Source organism: Mixophyes fleayi, chromosome 8 (genome assembly GCF_038048845.1).
Source record: "Mixophyes fleayi isolate aMixFle1 chromosome 8, aMixFle1.hap1, whole genome shotgun sequence".
In the NCBI taxonomy this organism is placed as follows: Eukaryota; Metazoa; Chordata; class Amphibia; order Anura; family Limnodynastidae; genus Mixophyes; species Mixophyes fleayi.
The window spans coordinates 135,256,672-135,275,237 of record NC_134409.1 but is presented as its reverse complement, the minus strand read 5'-3'; the positions used below and the strand labels follow the sequence as shown (position 1 = coordinate 135,275,237).

At 42.9% G+C, this 18,566-nt stretch overlaps 2 protein-coding genes across 3 annotated transcripts in view; both read right to left on the bottom strand.

The window, feature by feature from the left end:
- The window catches only part of LSM3 (LSM3 homolog, U6 small nuclear RNA and mRNA degradation associated), a 491,439-nt gene that overhangs the window by 14,042 nt on the left and 458,831 nt on the right, over positions 1–18,566 (bottom strand). The window lies entirely within an intron of this gene.
- The window catches only part of FGD5 (FYVE, RhoGEF and PH domain containing 5), a 91,323-nt gene that overhangs the window by 51,508 nt on the left and 21,249 nt on the right, over positions 1–18,566 (bottom strand). For both annotated transcript variants that reach the window (XM_075183685.1, XM_075183684.1), the window contains exon 3: positions 8,533–8,662. In XM_075183685.1, the coding sequence (XP_075039786.1) occupies positions 8,533–8,662 (130 nt within the window). The remainder of the gene's footprint in view (positions 1–8,532; positions 8,663–18,566) is intronic.

The following is an 18,566-nucleotide window of genomic DNA, read 5'->3' as shown; positions in this document are numbered from 1 at the left end:
TCACTATCCTTCCGTCCATATACCCCGTTACCTTTCCCTGTTTCTATAAGACAATACTCACTTTATATATTTCATGTTATACTTTTAAGTATAAACACGGTTGTACAAATGTGTATTTGTTTTACTTTTTATTGTTAATGTTTGACATGTAATAAATAAATCATACTTAAAAATACAAATTGCTTATTGTAGCTATAGAAAGATACAATTGAGGATCATGTCTGCGTCCATCACCGCAAATATTTACTTTTTTCATGACGATTTAAGGAACTCGCTAATTAAACTTTCCATATAAGAGATACAGAATCTAAAAGTTCTGCAGCTCTCCTGATATAGAATCACAAATCAAACAATATCTCATATATTTAGCTGATTTGGATAAATTTAGAAAAGTGTGCGTAAAATAATGTAGTGATGAATGTGCATTATATATCATGTCTGCATTATGTCTGTCCTTGTAAAAAACCAACACGTTCTTAATCCATTACAAAAATCACAACCACATCCAGAAGGTACGTCTGTGAGATTTATAGGCCAGTCACAGACAACACTGTCCTTTATTGGGGAAGTGACAGATTATACGACTTTTTGTATGGACTGCAAATTTAATTTCTTTCCAGAATGCAAACAATAAATCTGTGGTTTTATGATTTAAAAAATCAAACAAACTAAGAATAGGCAATGTAACTGTACAGTACCCTCAGTCAAAACTGTACAGAAAGAACATATTATTAAATTCCTTCTGTATTTGTACGGGATTGGTGGCCCCCTTGTCTTAGGGGCCAATTTAGTACGTTACACATATCGCTGTGCATTATCATTATTTTATTGCGGCGGCAGATAAGAGGAATGCGGGTAACACTCTCGAACCTCTGCTGTACTCTACTGAGCATGCTCAGTTTGAGCTCCCGGTTCCACTATTAGAACTAAATTACTAGTCGTATATACATGTAATTTACGGAAAGCAACGGCACTCACAAGACTCTTCAGTCCATGTACTTCAAAATTTATTACATGTTACAAGAGTTATTTCAATGGTTCGGTCATCACAAGGACCTTTGTCAAGACCTTTATTAAGAAATTTCTCAAGACCTTCATCAAGACCTTTCTTAAGTCCTTTCTCAAGAGCTTCAGCAAGAGCTTCATCAAGACCTTCATCAAGATATTCATCAATAGCTTCATCAAGACCTTTCTCAAGACCTTCATCAAGATATTCATTGATATCTTCATTAAGACCTTCATCGAAGTCTTTCTCAAGACCTTCATCGAAATCTTTCTCAAGACCTTCATCGAAATCTTTCTCAAGACCTTCATCGAAATCTTTCTCAAGACCTTCATCGAAATCTTTCTCAAGACCTTCATCGAAATCTTTCTCAAGACCTTCATCGAAATCTTTCTCAAGACCTTCATCGAAATCTTTCTCAAGACCTTCATCGAAATGTTTCTCAAGACCTTCAACGAAATCTTTCTCAAGACCTTCATCGAAATCTTTCTCAAGACCTTCATCGAGACCTTCCTCAAGTCCTTCATCAAAACCTTTAATCGGTAGGATATTGGTTGGAATAGATGGCTCTTTCCTTGAAGAGACACCCCGGCTAAAACCCAGGGGTGGAATTTCATCTCTGGGCCACATAGTAAAATTTGGGGAAGGCTATTTAAGCCTCTCGTGCCCCACTCTCATCTCTGTTGGGAAAAGGGAAGCCAAGTATTTTATAACAGACAAATGATTAACTCTCACTAATTATTATGTTAAATGTAACCCTACATGACAGCTTCTCTTTAAACACAGGACAACAGTGGAGAACTAAAATGCCATTAGTTGAGTGAATCCTTTAGGTGTCATGTCCGTAGACAGCATGCCGAGCAACCATAGCCCCCGAAAGGTCATTTATTACTGGTCTGGGGCCTGGACTTCCCTTCTCACACACTTCATACCAGAAGTGAGCTCAGCACCGCCAGGCTGGCATTGCACTGGGGTAGTAATGAGGTGCACACAGGGCTCTCTGCACGTCCTCATATCCCCAGTGATGCTTGTGCCAAGGTCTGGGGGGAGGCCCTGCTTCCACTGTTTGTACACATGAGATAATACTTTGATTGATATATCCTAGCACTCAGCTTCCAGTGCCCGGCAAGTCACGTGATGCTCAGCCCAAGCCAGGCGTTGCCTATTTGTAGAACTTAATGGCATCGCTGCAGAGGAAATACCCCGTGCTTCTGACAGCATCCATAATAACTCTTGCAGCGGAGCTGCGATGGGCTGTCAGCTTCACGCTCTACGTGCGGATTTAACTGCGAATTAAATTAGATTTAAGAATTTCAATGACGTCTAATATAAAAGTAGAATAATGAAATGCCTTCCGCTGTGGAAATACACTGTTACAACTAGAAATTCAGACATTTCACCCATCTTTCCCAATCACTTAGTTCTATTTTCCTCTATATTTAATTGCAAAAACTTTCACTCTCCATCACGTCCAAGGGGACGTATTTAAAAAATATGCTGCAATATGCAAAAACTGTGATTGGCTAATGGCAGCTACAATCTGATTGCATGCTACGGCTTACATCACATTAAAGAGCGGTGAACCGTCTTATTAAATATGGCCCTTGTCTTTTGTTAGACGCCGACCTCTAAATCCAGTGACAGCAATGCACTTATTCATGACGTGAATGATCTCAGTCTGAATAAAGGTTCTCAGTGACGAATGAGTTACCAGTGACACGATATCAGGGACCATATAGTGGAAGTTTATATAAAGAAGGCTGATGCAGGGCATCAGGTACAAATGTCTCTAACAGACAAATCCCATAGGCAAACTGAGGGGGGTTTCCCTAGTGCCTGGAAACCCCCCTCCAACCTGGGGCACTGTATAATTGAGGTGGCTAGACCCTTCCCCCGCCTCACACAGCTCTGCTTGAAAAGAGAGAGCTGCGTGCACCTAACAGTAGTGCACGCAGCATTGCCCATGTATATTATGGGGATGGGAAGAGTTGGAGAGCAGCCAAGCACTGTCTAATATTATAGCCACGCCCCCATGCATGCTGGTCACGCCCACTGGTGTCGTGGTGTGGAAACCCCCCTCTACAAATCCTGCGTTTGCCCCTGAATCCACTCATCAGATCTCCTCTTAGAAACATATTTTAGCGGTTGGCTTTTAACTAAATGTCCTTGATGCAGTAATTAAGGACAGGTTGGTTCTAGCTCCTATCAGTTTCCAGCTTACACACAGACACACCAAGTAAAAAAAAAAAAACCCCATAGTGATCTTAGTGTCCATGGGCGAGGGGCGAGGGGCCTCTGTGCAAATTAAATGTATACAGTGGGCACAAATATTGTGCCTCAACACCGTCCATACAAAAGCAGCATTTATACAACCAGTAACTACAAAGTTATATTCTGCACTTTTTCCTGAGACCGGGACTGCCCCCCAGAAAGTAGGGACTGCTACATAAACATGAAGAGCTGCAAGAAGGACCAACACGTGTCTAAGGAGATGCACTGGTTACATGAACAGAAACTGAAGGATGGGACATTGTCGTCCATGTTATTTTTCAGTCCTTTTCATTCGTTTCATATTTACAAACAGTCACGGAGGAATTGACGCCCTGAGTGGGTGAGAAACATTTCTTTACATTCCGCCCATTGTCTGTGTTATGACTGCACTATTTACAACCTTGCAGAGGGCCGTGGCCGGGGGTGGGGGCCACGGTATGATGTATGGGCGATGGGAAGGGGGGAGCGGGTCAGGAGGATATTTCTGTTTATCAGCTTGAGACAGGAGGGGCGGGGAACTGCAACAAGATATTAAAAATAGAGCGCGGCAGAAACCCTTTCCTTGCTGGATTTTACCTGTTACTATTGTTAATCGGTATCTAAAAGGTGTCCCTGACGTCCGCGACCCTTTGCAATCAGTGACGTTACATGGGGCATAGGAGTCGCTAGGCATATGAGCTTACAATTTAAAGTACACGTTGTGAGGGAATAAAAAAGAGAGATCCCTCTGGGCCTGAGTCACTAAGGAGAGCAAAGCAAAAAAAGAGCCAGATTTCTCCGGGACAAACCATGTTACAACACAAGGGGTGCAAATTAGTTTATTATTTTGCACCTATGTTAAAAACTGGCTGTTTTTTCATCTAACACACAAATACTTGATAGCTTATTTGTACACTGAAATGTAAAGTTGATCTAGGACATGTCCTACCCAACTATAAATCTGTCCCCACATTTTAACTTTACCTCCCCCTCCAATGCAACATGGTTTTGCCCAGGTGCAAAGTTACTCCTTTATTAGGCTTTGCTCTCCTTAATGACTCAGGACCACTGTGTTACAAATTAATTGTTGCAGCATTAAAATGACTCCAAGTGCACAACATCCAGCTTTTGCTTGTCTAAGATGGGGCACGAAAGCGATTCAACGAGCCATGGGTATTATTATGTACACAATCAATTCTGTGATAAACCAAATATAAACATGAAAAACAAAAGACACACTTAAGATATTTTATTGTAAGCGGGACTTGTGTGAAGGTCACATAGGCCAAACTTACAGGGGCCTATCATCTATAAACAGTGTGTCTGCCAGTATATACAAACTAAGATCAAATACAGAGAGAATCCTACTGACTGATATACAACACTGAGAGCATTCTAGTGACCGACATACAACACTGAGAGCATTCTAGTGACCGATATACAACACTGAGAGCATTCTAGTGACCGACATATAACACTGAGAGCATTCTAGTGACCGATATACAACACTGAGAGCATTCTAGCAGGCGATAGACAACACTGAGAGAGTTCTAGCGACCGATAGACAACACTGAGAGCATTCTAGTGGCCGACAGACAACACTGAGAGCATTCTAGCGACCGATAGACAACACTGAGAGCATTCTAGTGACCGATATATATAACACTGAGAGCATTATAGCGACCGATATATAACACTGAGGGCATTCTAGTGACCGATATACAACACTGAGAACATTCTAGTGACCGATATCTAACACTGAGAGCATTCTAGTGACCGATATATAACACTGGGAGCATTCTAGTGACCGATAGACAACACTGAGAGCATCCAAGTGACCCTTATAAAAAAAACAGAAAGCATTCTAATGACCAACATACAACACAAGTGTATTCTATAGGGAATACATACAGAAAGCATTCTAGAGAACAATACTCAATACAGGGAACATTCTAATGACCAACTTACAACACTGAGAGCATCCTAGTGGCAATACACTAAATATAAAAGAGCATATATACTTATTATATGTGGACACATATTAGGTCTGATTCATCAATGCACAGATCTCTAAATACGTGCGCTGATGAATTCAGGTCTAGGTCTGCTCTCCTCTACTACACAATACCCTGCAGAATACGTCCAATACCGATGTGGAATATAAATTCGCAAAAGAATGCACAGAAAACGAAAAAAATATTGAATTAATGTTACCTGTTAATAATAGTAGGCATTAGAGATAAAACTGTTAAAAAAAAAAAAAGTGTTTTTTTTTTTAATTCCCATGAAATACATTTATTATAATATTGCTAATGTCTACTGAACATAAAATACATTTTACAGAGATTGTGATTGCAAACACGTTCGTTATAACATGCATATGAGACTGTCATCACTACTGCTCAGGACTTAGACTAGCCCTGTAGCTGGAGCAAGAGATACGGCAGAAAAACAAGTAACTTTCAGACGTGGCTGCGTGCGCCGGAGTTCGGCACGCCCCTAATGTAAATTCACTACGGCAAAACGCCCCTTTCCCCGCCCTGTTTGCTCCCAGAAATCGTAGGCTGCAGTGAGTGTCCTTTGCGTACACACACCAGACAGGGCGGCGCCCACAGACTTCTCGCCCGTTCTGGGCACGCGCAGAGTGATTTTGCGGACAACGCTCAAAATCGGCAGATATGTGCTGTGATTAATCAGACCCATAAAGTGCAATGTGAGTCTCAGTTTTCACACTACTGATGTACAACTGAGCGGGTCTGACAGCATTGAGCAATGTGTACTATCGCTTTTATCCTAATATATATATATATTTCCCCAGCACAAGAAGAAGTATTGTACATTAACCCGCAGGGTAACAGCTTCTCCAAAGAGCCCTCAGAGTGCTGACTCTGTGGCTGTAATGTAATAACATTGTGACAGCCGGTGAAGGATGGGTCACTGCTTGGTATAAGTAGGTGTGATAGAGCGTATCTATTATTCATGGCTGGACATGGAGAGACCGCTAGACAGAAGTCACACAATCTCTCCCAGTAGGTTGTAAGTTATGAAGTCTGAAAACTGAAGAAACAGGAGCTGTAGAGGTTGAAGGACAAACTAAGCGTCATATACCAAGCTGGAATAAACACCGATCTGCATCACAAATGACGTTTTGTGCCGTGTGCCTATTTTTGTGCTAATCAATCAGTTTTTGTGTCTGCAACAGCTTTGTGGGGTGCAGAAGTATTGATCGTCTGATAGGAGGGGCTGGGTAGATTGGATACTCCTGGCCAAATGTGGTCTAGGTGCACATGGACAGCGCTTAACGGAAGACTACCTTTTTTGCGGGACGGGATATTTAAATAATCATCATCATCATCCCCATTTATTTATATAGCGCCACTAATTCTGCAGCGCTGTACAGATAACTCGCTTACATCAGTCCCTGCCCCATAGGAGCTTACAATCTAAATTCCCTAACATACACAGACAGACTGGGGTCAATTTGATAGCAGCCAACTACCAGTATGTTTTGGCATGTGGGAGGAAACCGGAGCACCCATAGGAAACCCACGCAAATACGGGGAGAACATACAAACTCCACACAGATAAGGCCATGGTCGGGAATTGAACTCATGACCCCAGTGCTGTAAGGCAGAAGTGCTAACCACTTAGCCACCGTGCTGCCCCAATAATGCACATATTATACGCTAGGGGAACAAATCTGCTCAACTGTGCGCCCTAAAAAGTTCTGCATGGGTGCATTTTTTTTCCAGTTGATAAATGATCCACCCTGTCCCTGTGCCCAGTTTGCATTGTACTTCCTCCAAACTCTACCAGATCCCCCACCGGCAATTAAAGAGTTACAGACTTCTGCGCCACACAAACAGGTCATGGCAGATAGAGAGTTCTAACTCGCTCAGGACTCAGCAACGTGCAGAGCCAAACACAATTATAACTGACATAGCGCAGGAGCAGAATAATGCTTCAGTGTGGCCAAGTGCCAGTCATAGGAGGCATTCCCATCAATGAAAGTCTCTCTGTTTACTGCGGAGCAGGAAGAAGATGCTGCGGAAAGGAGGGGGGGGGGGAGGGTGACACAGCTGCAGTACAGAAGAAGAGATATGCAGAGTAAGGGATGAGGGGGGGGGGGGGGCATAGATAATGAAAGCGCGTCTGTAAAGGAAGAAACTCCAGCGGAGAATTCTGAATGATGGAAGAAGTATCAGACGGGCACAAAGGGATCTAACTGATAATAACGTCTCCAAATTACTGAGATATCAGTAATAGCTGAGAGACTGCAAGTTCCAAAGCACCAAAGACTCTGGGTTACAATTTACTATCAATCTTCCTGTGTATGATTAACTGAGAGGTCCAGCGAGTGCCAAAATCTTATGCAAAATTGCAGGAGGAGAAACGGTCATTTTGCAGATGTCTGAAATTTTGGCAACATAATCCTCCAATTTCACCGTTAGCACTCTGTATAATCAGATTTTGTGGACTTCATAGGCTATAATAGGTTGAATTGATTCTAGTCCGGCTAATAATATTTAACGCCAAATTCCATCAATTATATTTTAGGGAACGTTTTCAAAATTTTGCTCATCTGTTATGAAGATATAGATAGGACAGTATTGAGAACCGGCGCTGTCCATGGTATTACAAGTAAATATGCTATAAATATATGTTATTCTGTCACACACTCACTAATAGCAAATAAAGAACTTAAATATAAATATAAGATAAACCTGCAAAACCTTATAACACTGGAGGTTCAAAAAGCGAGACAAACTAGGCTAGGCCTCCAATCTGCCCTAACGGTATCAAGCAAGTTTACATTGATACCTCTTCCCATTCCAATAGGTCACACCTTCTCTGGCCTCCAAAAATCAGGACTGTTGGAAAGCAAATTCTAGGCTTGCGGGGGTTGCACTTTATGTGGGATACAGTATCATTGCTGCCCACGAGTTTCTGATTCTAGGGTGATATAAGAAGTGAAGGTCTATTGATAATGGTCATTAATATACTATAGATTCCCTGGATATTAGATGTTCCTTAAAATTCTGTGACTAAAGCACAAGTTTGTAGTCGTTATCTACAGTATTATATTAGTAGAAGAAGTGTCATTAATAGCAATACAACACAATGGAAGAATAGTGATATGTGTAGCGCACTGCACTTACAAGGTACATTGACGAGTAATCTTTAAACTATTCACAAAAGTCTGGTGAACAATTTATATTCTATTATGCCGTATAAGTTTCATACACCGACAGCAGACATTAATGTAAGTATCGTATTACCTTCTGTACCCCGCCGCTTCCACCGTTGGTGGTCTCCTCGTCTTCAGAGGTCCTCTGATCCTCATCGGAGGTGATGTCTTCTGCATTGTTCATGGGGATGGGGCAGACTTTGTACGGCTCAGTATAGGCACTGCACATAGAAGATAGAAATGTCAAAATACACAACAAAACTGCAATATATACACTGATTGTTAAAGAAGTAATTAATTTTTTTTAATGTTTCTCCGCATGACTAGCAGAGAGGTAGGGATCCCATAACTGATCCTCCTGGAAACCCCTCTAAAATGTTGAATTTGGAATACAAATTGGTAGTGAGCCTCACTAGACTGGATGGATGGATCCATCATCATCAGCTATTTATACAGCGCTACTAATTCCGCAGCGCTATACAGAGAACTCACTCACATAAGTCCCTGCCCAATAGGAGCTTACAATCTATATTCACTAACATACACACAGACAGATAGAGAGAGACTAGGGTCAATTTTTTGCTAGCAGCCAATTAACCTACCAGTATGTTTTTGGAGTGTGGGAGGAAACCGGAGCACCCAGGAGGAAAACCACGCAAACAGGGGGAAAACATACAAACTCCACACAGATAAGGTCATGGTCGGGAATTGAACTCATGAACCCAGTGCTATGAGGCAGAAGTGCTAACCACTGAGCCACCGTGCTGTAAAACCTGATGGTAAATCTACTTAGTTGGGAACTACAATCTGCTTTGTCACCAGCCAACCACACTACTATGACTCCATGTGATCTGGCCATTTGGTTTGGTTGTCATACAATGGGATCTGTGCAATTTGGACCACCACCAACCAGATCTAACTACCAGATCCAACTATGTCAGGGTTTTATTACATGCATAGCAATGACAATATATATTCCTATACATCAGTCTGATTTTTCTACCACACGCACACGTACGAGAACTAACAGAAGGTCAGGGGTCAGTGTCTTAGGGGTAGATTTATCAAACATTCTAAAAAGGAAAAGTACAGATGTTGCCCATAGCAACCAATCAGATTCAAGCTATCATTTTTTTACTACATTCTAGAACCTGATAGCTAGAATCTGATTGGTTGCTATGGGCAACACCTCTACTTTCTGTTTTTTAGAAGGATTGATAAATCTACACCTAATATCTTATTGATAGAAGGGGGATTTGGTCAGAAAAAATATGTTGTTGGATTGTGGGAGGAAACAGGAGCACTTGTAGGAATCTCTCAAGAACACGGGAAGAACATACAAACATCACACATGAAATAAAGGGATCGGAATAAGAAACAAGGGATGGGAATAAAATCCAAGACCCCAGTGCTGTGAAGCAGTGATATTAATATTAGGATATCTTATTAAACTACCTTGCTGTACCAGGTAATTTAATGAGAATACAGTACAATCTCACTGAGCCACAGTGAGAGCAGTTTGTTGGTATTAATGCAACTATTTTAGTTTGAGAAGTAAATCACAGCAATGAGAGTCCACAGACAGAGGCCATACTGAGAATACAAGTTGTTAAGACAATGCCACATTTAGCCTGTGTGGGTACGACACAGAGAGCTGGGTCACGTGACATAATTATTACACGCAGCGTAATAGGACATAGCGGACGCCACCGGCGTTGATACAATTAAATCCTTGTCTCAGACACATTATAGCCACACAAGTGTAGATAATAATTCTATAGGAGTGCTGCAGTCTGCCACCACAGACAAGAAAATAAATAGTAATGATAAAGGGAAGGTAATCACACAGTGTGAGGTTATTGCTATCCTGGGCTGCAATCTATAATGTTATTATTGAGGGGAGAGAGGATATTGCCTCCCTGGGGCACAAACTGATTTAGAAACAGAGAAATGTGTATTGTGAAAAACCCCTTCCAATTAAAACACACAGTGCCCATATGTCTCTGTGTCAGCGGAGCTAGAACTGATTTACTGCATCGCATATAGTCCGAGTGAGGTCTGTGTATTAGGAGGGGGAGGTCAGTGTGTCCTGATGTCTGTGTATTAGGAGGAGGGGAGAGGTCTGTGTCCTGATGTCTGTGTATTAGGAGGAGGGGAGAGGTCAGTGTGTCCTGATGTCTGTGTATTAGGAGGAGGGAGAGGTCAGTGTCCTGATGTCTGTGTATTAGGAGGAGGGGAGAGGACAGTGTGTCCTGATGTCTGTGTATTAGGAGGAGGGAGAGGTCAGTGTCCTGATGTCTGTGTATTAGGAGGGGAGAGGTCAGTGTGTCCTGATGTCTGTGTATTAGGAGGAAGGGAGAGGTCAGTGTGTCCTGATGTCTGTGTATTAGGAGAAAGGTAGAGGTCAGTTAGTCCTGATGTCTGTGTATTAGGAGGAAGGGAGAGGTCAGTGTGTCCTGATGTCTGTGTATTAGGAGGAAGGGAGAGGTCAGTGTGTCCTGATGTCTGTGTATTAGGAGGAGAGGAGAGGTCAGTGTGTCCTGATATCTGTGTATTAGGACGAGAGGAGAGGTCAGTGTCCTGATGTCTGTGTATTAGGAGGAGTGAAGAGGTCAGTGTGTCCTGATATCTGTGTATTAGGAGGAGGGGAGAGGTCAGTGTCCTGATGTCTGTGTATTAGTACGAGAGGAGAGGTCAGTGTCCTGATGTCTGTGTATTAGGAGGAGGGGAGAGGTCAGTGTCCTGATGTCTGTGTATTAGGAGGAGGGGAGAGGTCAGTGTGTCCTGATGTCTGTGTATTAGGAGGAAGGGAGAGGTCAGTGTCCTGATGTCTGTGTGTATTAGGAGGAGGGGAGAGGTCAGTGTCCTGATGTCTGTGTATTAGGAGGAGAGGAGAAGTCAATGTGTCCTGATGTCTGTGTATTAGGAGGAGAGGAGAGGTCAGTGTGTCCTGATGTCTGTGTATAAGGAGGAGGGGAGAGGTCAGTGTGCCCTGATGTCTGTGTATTAGGAGGGAGAGGTCAGTGTATCCTAATATCTGTGTATTAGGAAAAGGGGAGAGGTCAGTGTCCTGATGTCTGTATATTAGGAGGAGGGGATAGATCAGTGTGTCCTGATGTCTGTGTATTAGGACGAGAGGAGAGGTCTGTGTCCTGATGTCTGTGTATTAGGAGGAGGGGAGAGGTCAGTGTCCCCCAATATCTGTGTATTGTAGCTTACTGTATCATGCATATAGGTATCCTTACTATAACTTGCTACATTGCTTCAAACTGCTCTGACACTTCTTATGAAGAGTACAAATCCCTCTTCTATTCATCAATGGCTGAATGATAACAATAAACAAAGGACCATTACATTTATTCCTACTTCATATAGAATGCTTTACTAATTATAGGCCCGCTGGGATAAAGCCCATGTTATATGTAATCACTAGAGTATCTGTGCAGCGAGGGGTTAATGCTTCATGCGCCAGCAGTCCGGTAAAGTGTCAGATAACGCTGACTTTTAAAGATCCAGCCAGTAAAACGCTGGCGGAGGAGCCGGAGGTCTCCACGGACAGTTTAATCCCAGGATAATTCTTCTGCTTGTAGTAATGATCCGGATGAGCGAGACCAGATTGTAGCTTGGGGGCTGAATGCAGCTGGGCGATCACCAAACAGCGCACGCGACACAAACGTAAAAACCTGCCAGGGAGCCGACTCATCAGCCCAGCAAACACTGCAGCCCACTGTGCCAACGCACCTGTTTGTAGGGCATGGGGAAGAATGTGGCATCTTCTGGTGGGTGGATTTCGGCCTTAGTGCATGAATGTACCTTGAAGTGCAGATTTTGTTTTTTGGGGGTCGATATTTAAATGAGATTCAAAGGGTGAAGCGGATGCATTTACAGGACTTTACCTAATTATTTTGCAGGGAGGGGGAAGTCAAAGTGGCAAGTTCGGGGGGCAAGGCCACTGGAGTCACGTCAATATAGGGAGGGTGACTTTCTCTCCCGGGAGTCTAGGAATGTTACTCGAAATTTAGCAGTTTCACAGACGCTTTTTTGTACTTTCATAAATCACCATGAAAATGTACTTTTTTTTCCCCCAATACTGAACAACTGCATTACAATCCTTTATAAAAAAAAATGCAATTCTTGTTATAGATCCTTATTCTCTAGGCTTTATAACGTAATATTTGTTGAAGAGGAGAACTTATATTGCAAAATAATTACATTATTACCATCATAATAATGCCATTAAACCACGTCATTGTTGGGACTGCTCTGCACTGAAATCCATACAAAGAACACAATGCACCTCCCAATATTAGAATTTTTCGTATTGGGACATTTCCGGGAAGGGGGCGTGTCTGTAATATTTCGAGCCAGTGCCTAGTGCTTCTGAAGGGCTTGGCAATTTGAATCACCCAGTGGGTGTGGCCACATCTCAATGGGGGTGTGGCCACATATCAATGGGGGTTGTGACCACTCCCCCCAGAGGGCTGCCCATTAGCCATCTCCCTTCCCCCAACACTCCCACCCACGTGGACAATCAAATATAGAATTATTTTGCTCTAGTGTGTAATTAAATAATTTATAGTGAAGTACATAAGTGGAAATGCTGGACTATTAGTTCAAAACTATAAGTCCCTTGGATCACTCCCAGATTTCTTTTTTCCAGGCCAAATAAAGTTTAACTTTAAAAAAATTGCTATACAACATACCTGGCCTTCCGCTAATAAGTTCAGTCCCTACTAATAAAAAAAACTAGAGAAACCCGGCGGTACCTGCCTTAAATTAAAGTGAAAAGTAATGACTAAATTACTTTATTAGCAGAATTCAAGAACTTTTTTATACACTACATTACATGCAGAAATTTTAAACACGGAGTATAAGTAATAAATGACTATATTACCAATCACTATATTAAAGGGACTAAAGAATTTCTTTATACACTACAATATATGTATAAGTTCTTCCATGGAAGTTACATTGCTGGGCATGGTACCCACAAGACGCACTGATATATGTGGCTGCAAATAACTGTCACAGTTTTCAAGCCACCCAGCAAGTCACAAGTTCCAGGTCACCCAGCAGCTGCACTGGGAGAATTCACTAACTGTCTCAACTTCCAGACCACCCAGCAGGTCACATGTTCCAGGTCACCCAGCAAGTGCACAGGTGTATTGTAAACTGTCACTTTTTCTAGAGGACAATGGTAGTTCATTGGTGGGCGGACGCTTTGCGAAATAACTCCAAAACGATGCAACCAACTACAGCTCTAATATTTTTCTGCAAATCCACAGACCAAGACCTTTAATTTGGTATATTATTTGCCCTGCTTAGAAAATGCCATTATAGAAATAAGTTACTCATAAAAGTCGTACTATTAATATACAGATTCTAAAATCTACACACTGTAACAGCCTCTTAAAAGGCAACCAAACCTAAAATACAAGTTAGATTCTGTAAAAGAATTACCAATAAAGATACCAGATACATATGTAAAGGTTTCAGGAGATTATCGCAACTGAATATTTTAAGGGATAATGTTCTGACAGTGGGGGAGATATTTTTCTACGCACAGCAGACCTCCGATCAGCAATGCTAACATGAATTCATCATCATCACCATTTATTTATATAGCGCCACTAATAATTGATAGGGCACATACGTACCTCCCAATATTTATCCAGGACAAAATAAGCATCATCCCCATCTATTTATATAGCGCCACCAATCCCGCAGCGCTGTACAGAGAACTCACTCACATCAGTCCTTGCCCCATTGGAGCTTACAGTCTAAATTCCCTAACACACACACACACAGACAGACTAAGGTCCATTTGTCAGAAGCCAATTAACCTACCAGTATGTTTTTGGAGTGTGGGAGGAAACCAGAGCACCCAGAGGAAAACCACGCAAATACGGGAAGAACATACAAACTCCACACAGATAAGGCCATGGTCGGGAATCGAACTCATGACCCCAGTGCCGTAAGGCAGAAGTGCTAACCACTGAGCCACCGTGCTGCCCATACATTGATAACACTGCAGTAAGCTTTTTGTTGTTTTTTTTACCCACCTTGGCTGATAACAAAGAACAATAGCTTGCATTCAGCTCTATAGCAAACACCATGTTAAATATTTAAAGTTCTGTCACAGAATGGTGGCTATTATGTTATTAATAGCTTTTCTATGAATTAGTGGCCCTATACATTTTATTTTTTTTTACATCATTTTATCATTCTATTTCACTCTCTAATGTCTATTAAAGTGGACCTGTTGATTATACACAGCGGAGGCAGACATTTTTTTGGGCTGAAGCAGTATTCATGTGAACCCAGCTTACTGATTGGCTGGGAACCAGTGACATCACTGAAGCACAGCGTTTATATCCATAGGACCTCACTTGAAAGGTGCTAGATGTCAACAATCATAATTCCACGAGAGTGAGGGGACGACTGGACTGTGGCACTTTTGTAAGTTTAACGTTTTTGGGGGGGAAAGTGCACCTAGCAGTGAGCTTCTATGCCGAAGTACCACTGAAATGTGCAAAATGTGCCCCATTAATAGTAAAGCAAGAGACTCAATCTCCCCCAGCTCAGTTCAAAGCGAAGACAGTCCTTAAAAATTTTCCTTCCTCGCACCTTTATCGCAATTCGATACTCTCATGCCGCAAAATGAAATGCTGTTTATGTATCGCTCTGCAAAACTGGGGGTGCTGGTACTCCCATTGGCCAATGCAAGAGCTTCTACAGCTCCACAAATGCCGCCATGTTGTTCTACAAACGAACGCACTTTGCTGGAAACCTAGACAAATCAGCCCAAAAACGGGCGTTTTGTGCTTCTTAGATGAGACCCAGTGTTTGTACCTTGGTCTTTACACCAAATCCTAATAAATTGGTGCTACATTATCGTCAATCCTAGGGGACTATTTTTGAAAAATATAGCAGTGAAAAAAAAAAAATCTCTTATCCACGTAATTTATCAAGAAAATCTCGCTGAAGCGGCTGCTTTCTACTAAACTGGCTCCGGGAGCCAGGGCTCACTGGGAGAGTCTATGCTGACAGGCGAATTTGTGAGCCGGCTGCACGTGCGGTGGAACGGACAGCCCAGATTTGGCCTTTTCCGTTCCACAAAGTTAAAAATAAAAAAATTACAAATAGATTAAAAAAAGTAAAAAAAAACAACAATCCCTCAACACAGAGAAAATGCTATATTCAAAGAAGCTCTTTGTGTGCAGCGATATTCATCCGTCATCGCCATCCTGAGAAGTACCGCCGCGACACATGTACCGTCGCCGTGCTTGCTGAACAGGTTGCTGGAGAGGGTTAACCCTTCGATGCATAGGGCGAAGCGTCAAACACACTCACTTCCGCTGACCATGGGGCTCTACTTCCAGCAGGCGTGAGTGACGGGTCAACATTAAATGCCGTAAACCAAGAGGTTATGAAGTGGAATAACGTAAAATAATGCTAAACCAATGTGGACTTAAAACTGATTTATAAATATACATAGTGTATGACCCAGTACATCGTTATACACTGGAAAAGTTTACATCACGCTCACGTCCCTTATCCCGGAGCCTCAGGACACACTCCTATCAGTCCACCATAAGCCAAAAGCAAGCAGAGTTCACTAAGTGCCAGTGTTTAACCCTTGCACTGTTGGCCTGGCGGTGAATGGGTTACTAGCAATCAGTGTCCTTGTTTCTGCACACGCCTTTCCCACCGCGCCGCAGACCCTTGTGCTGCATTTCCTGTAAACAGGCAGCGTTTTCCTCCCCAGAGATAACCTGGCAATGAACCACAGGAGACTGACGTGGGGCGGGCGGCACACCCAGGGCCGCTCCGAGCCAAGGCCGTCGCACAATGCCCCCTTAACCCCTTCACCTCCCCGAGGGAGCACAGCAAAGAGTTAAATTTTTCTGGCGCTTGAAAAATAACTTGTATAACCCAAGAGAGAAGTCAGAGAGAAAGAAGACTAGGGGGGGAAATTTAACAAGCTGCAGGTTTTAAAGAGTGTAGGTGTTGCCCATAGCAACCAATCAGGTTCTAGCTTTCATTTATTTAGTACATTCTACAAAATGACAGCTAGAATCTGATTGGTTGCCATAGGCAACATCTCCACTTTTTCAAACCCGCAGCTTGATAACTTTACCCCTAAGACTCCATGGGATTACCAGACAGTAATTAGGGTAGGTAATGGGGCCCGTACTCTGCCCTGTTTGGTTATGGGGCCCATTCAGACCTGTACTAGCCAACACCAGGAACCAGAGCCTGATTAAACCCCCATGTGGCCCTGGACAAGGTACTGGTTTGGGCCCCCTTCCACCCCCTTTTAAAAAAAACACATAAAAACTGATTATTTTCAGGGTCCCGTCAGTGGCCACTGGGCCATAGGCTGGAGCCTAGTTGGATAATATGAGGTCTGGCACTGCCAGAGAGCACCATGGCATCAAATGGACACTGATTACAGTATAATGCCTATAACATGGTCAGACAATAAAGCTACGTTCTACAGTCTTTCCTTTCCAAAAAATTACCATGCTAAATGCCCAAATTACCAGATAATTTCATGGTATTTTGATAATTTACTATGGTGATCCTGTGCCTTTAATTTTTTTGTTGGGTTACATTCATGTCCAAAGAGCTGGCCCAACTAAACAAATGTCAGACTTAGGCATCCTGTGTTTCTGTAGCTGATGTGGAACTAAAAGTCTCAGCAAGGCTGGCAGGGGATCCGTCGGTCACTTTACGTTCTGGCCCTGCCCACTTATGTCACATGACTCATTTAGTATTATAACATACTATAGAGCACACACAACACGTGTGATACACACACACAATCTTTAGACATCTTCCAGGGTTTCCATGTGTAAATGGCTGCCATACTAGACTCACTGTCAGTGTAACGTGTAAGTGAGGACACACTCATTCCTCACTCTAGAATGTCAGAGATATCTGGTTAGAAAATCACATTATTGTAAAATAACCATCTGACATTATTCAAGATCAATTCAAACTCATAGGGCTAGATTTACTAAGCTGCGGGTTTGAAAAAGTGGGGATGTTGCCTATAGCAACCAATCAGATTCTAGCTTTCATTTATTTAGTACCTTCTACAAAATGATAGGTAGAATCTGATTGGTTGTAACTTGCTATAGGCAACATCCCCACTTTTTCAAACCCGCAGCTTAGTAAATCTAGTCCATAGTTGTTTTCTGTCGCATGATAATCACAGAAGAACTGATAGATCACTGGCAGACACAGGGTTAATTATTTCTGAAGAACTCGCTGTAATACATTAAGAAACAAAAAGTTCTAAGCATCACAATCATTGTCCATAACGGAAACCAGAGGAACACGAGCTGCGAGGCCACGAACAGGTCATTATTTAGCTGAGAGCATGTTCAGCATGGACATTAATCACAGCGCTCAATATGACTTCATCCATCAGCTGCTGTCCGGACACCCAGACTCTGCTCCTGTCCTCACTACCTGTGTACAGAGGCTGGGACTTATTACAGCCAGTCTGATCTAAATCACACGGACAGACAGTAACCTGTGCTAGAGTCAGAGACAGAGACAAAGACAGGGCACCGAGACACCACTCAGAGAGAGAGAGAGATGGCACCAAGACGCCACTCAGAGAGAGAGAGAGAGAGAGATGGCACCGAGACGCCACTCAGAGAGAGAGAGAGAGAGAGAGAGAGAGAGATGGCACCGAGACGCCACTCAGAGAGAGAGAGATGGCACCGAGACACCACTCAGAGAGAGAGAAAGAGCACCGAGACACCACTCAGAGAGAGAGAGAGAGATGGCACCAAGACGCCACTCAGAGAGAGAGAGAGAGATGGCACCGAGACACCACTCAGAGAGAGAGAGAGAGAGAGAGATGGCACCGAGACACCACTCAGCACTCAGAGAGAGAGAGATGGCACCGAGACACCACTCAGAGAGAGAGAGAGAGAGAGAGATGGCACCAAGACGCCACTCAGAGAGAGAGAGAGAGAGAGATGGCACCGAGACACCACTCAGAGAGAGAGAGAGAGAGAGATGGCACCAAGACGCCACTCAGAGAGAGAGAGAGAGAGAGAGAGAGAGAGAGATGGCACCAAGACGCCACTGAGAGAGAGAGAGAGA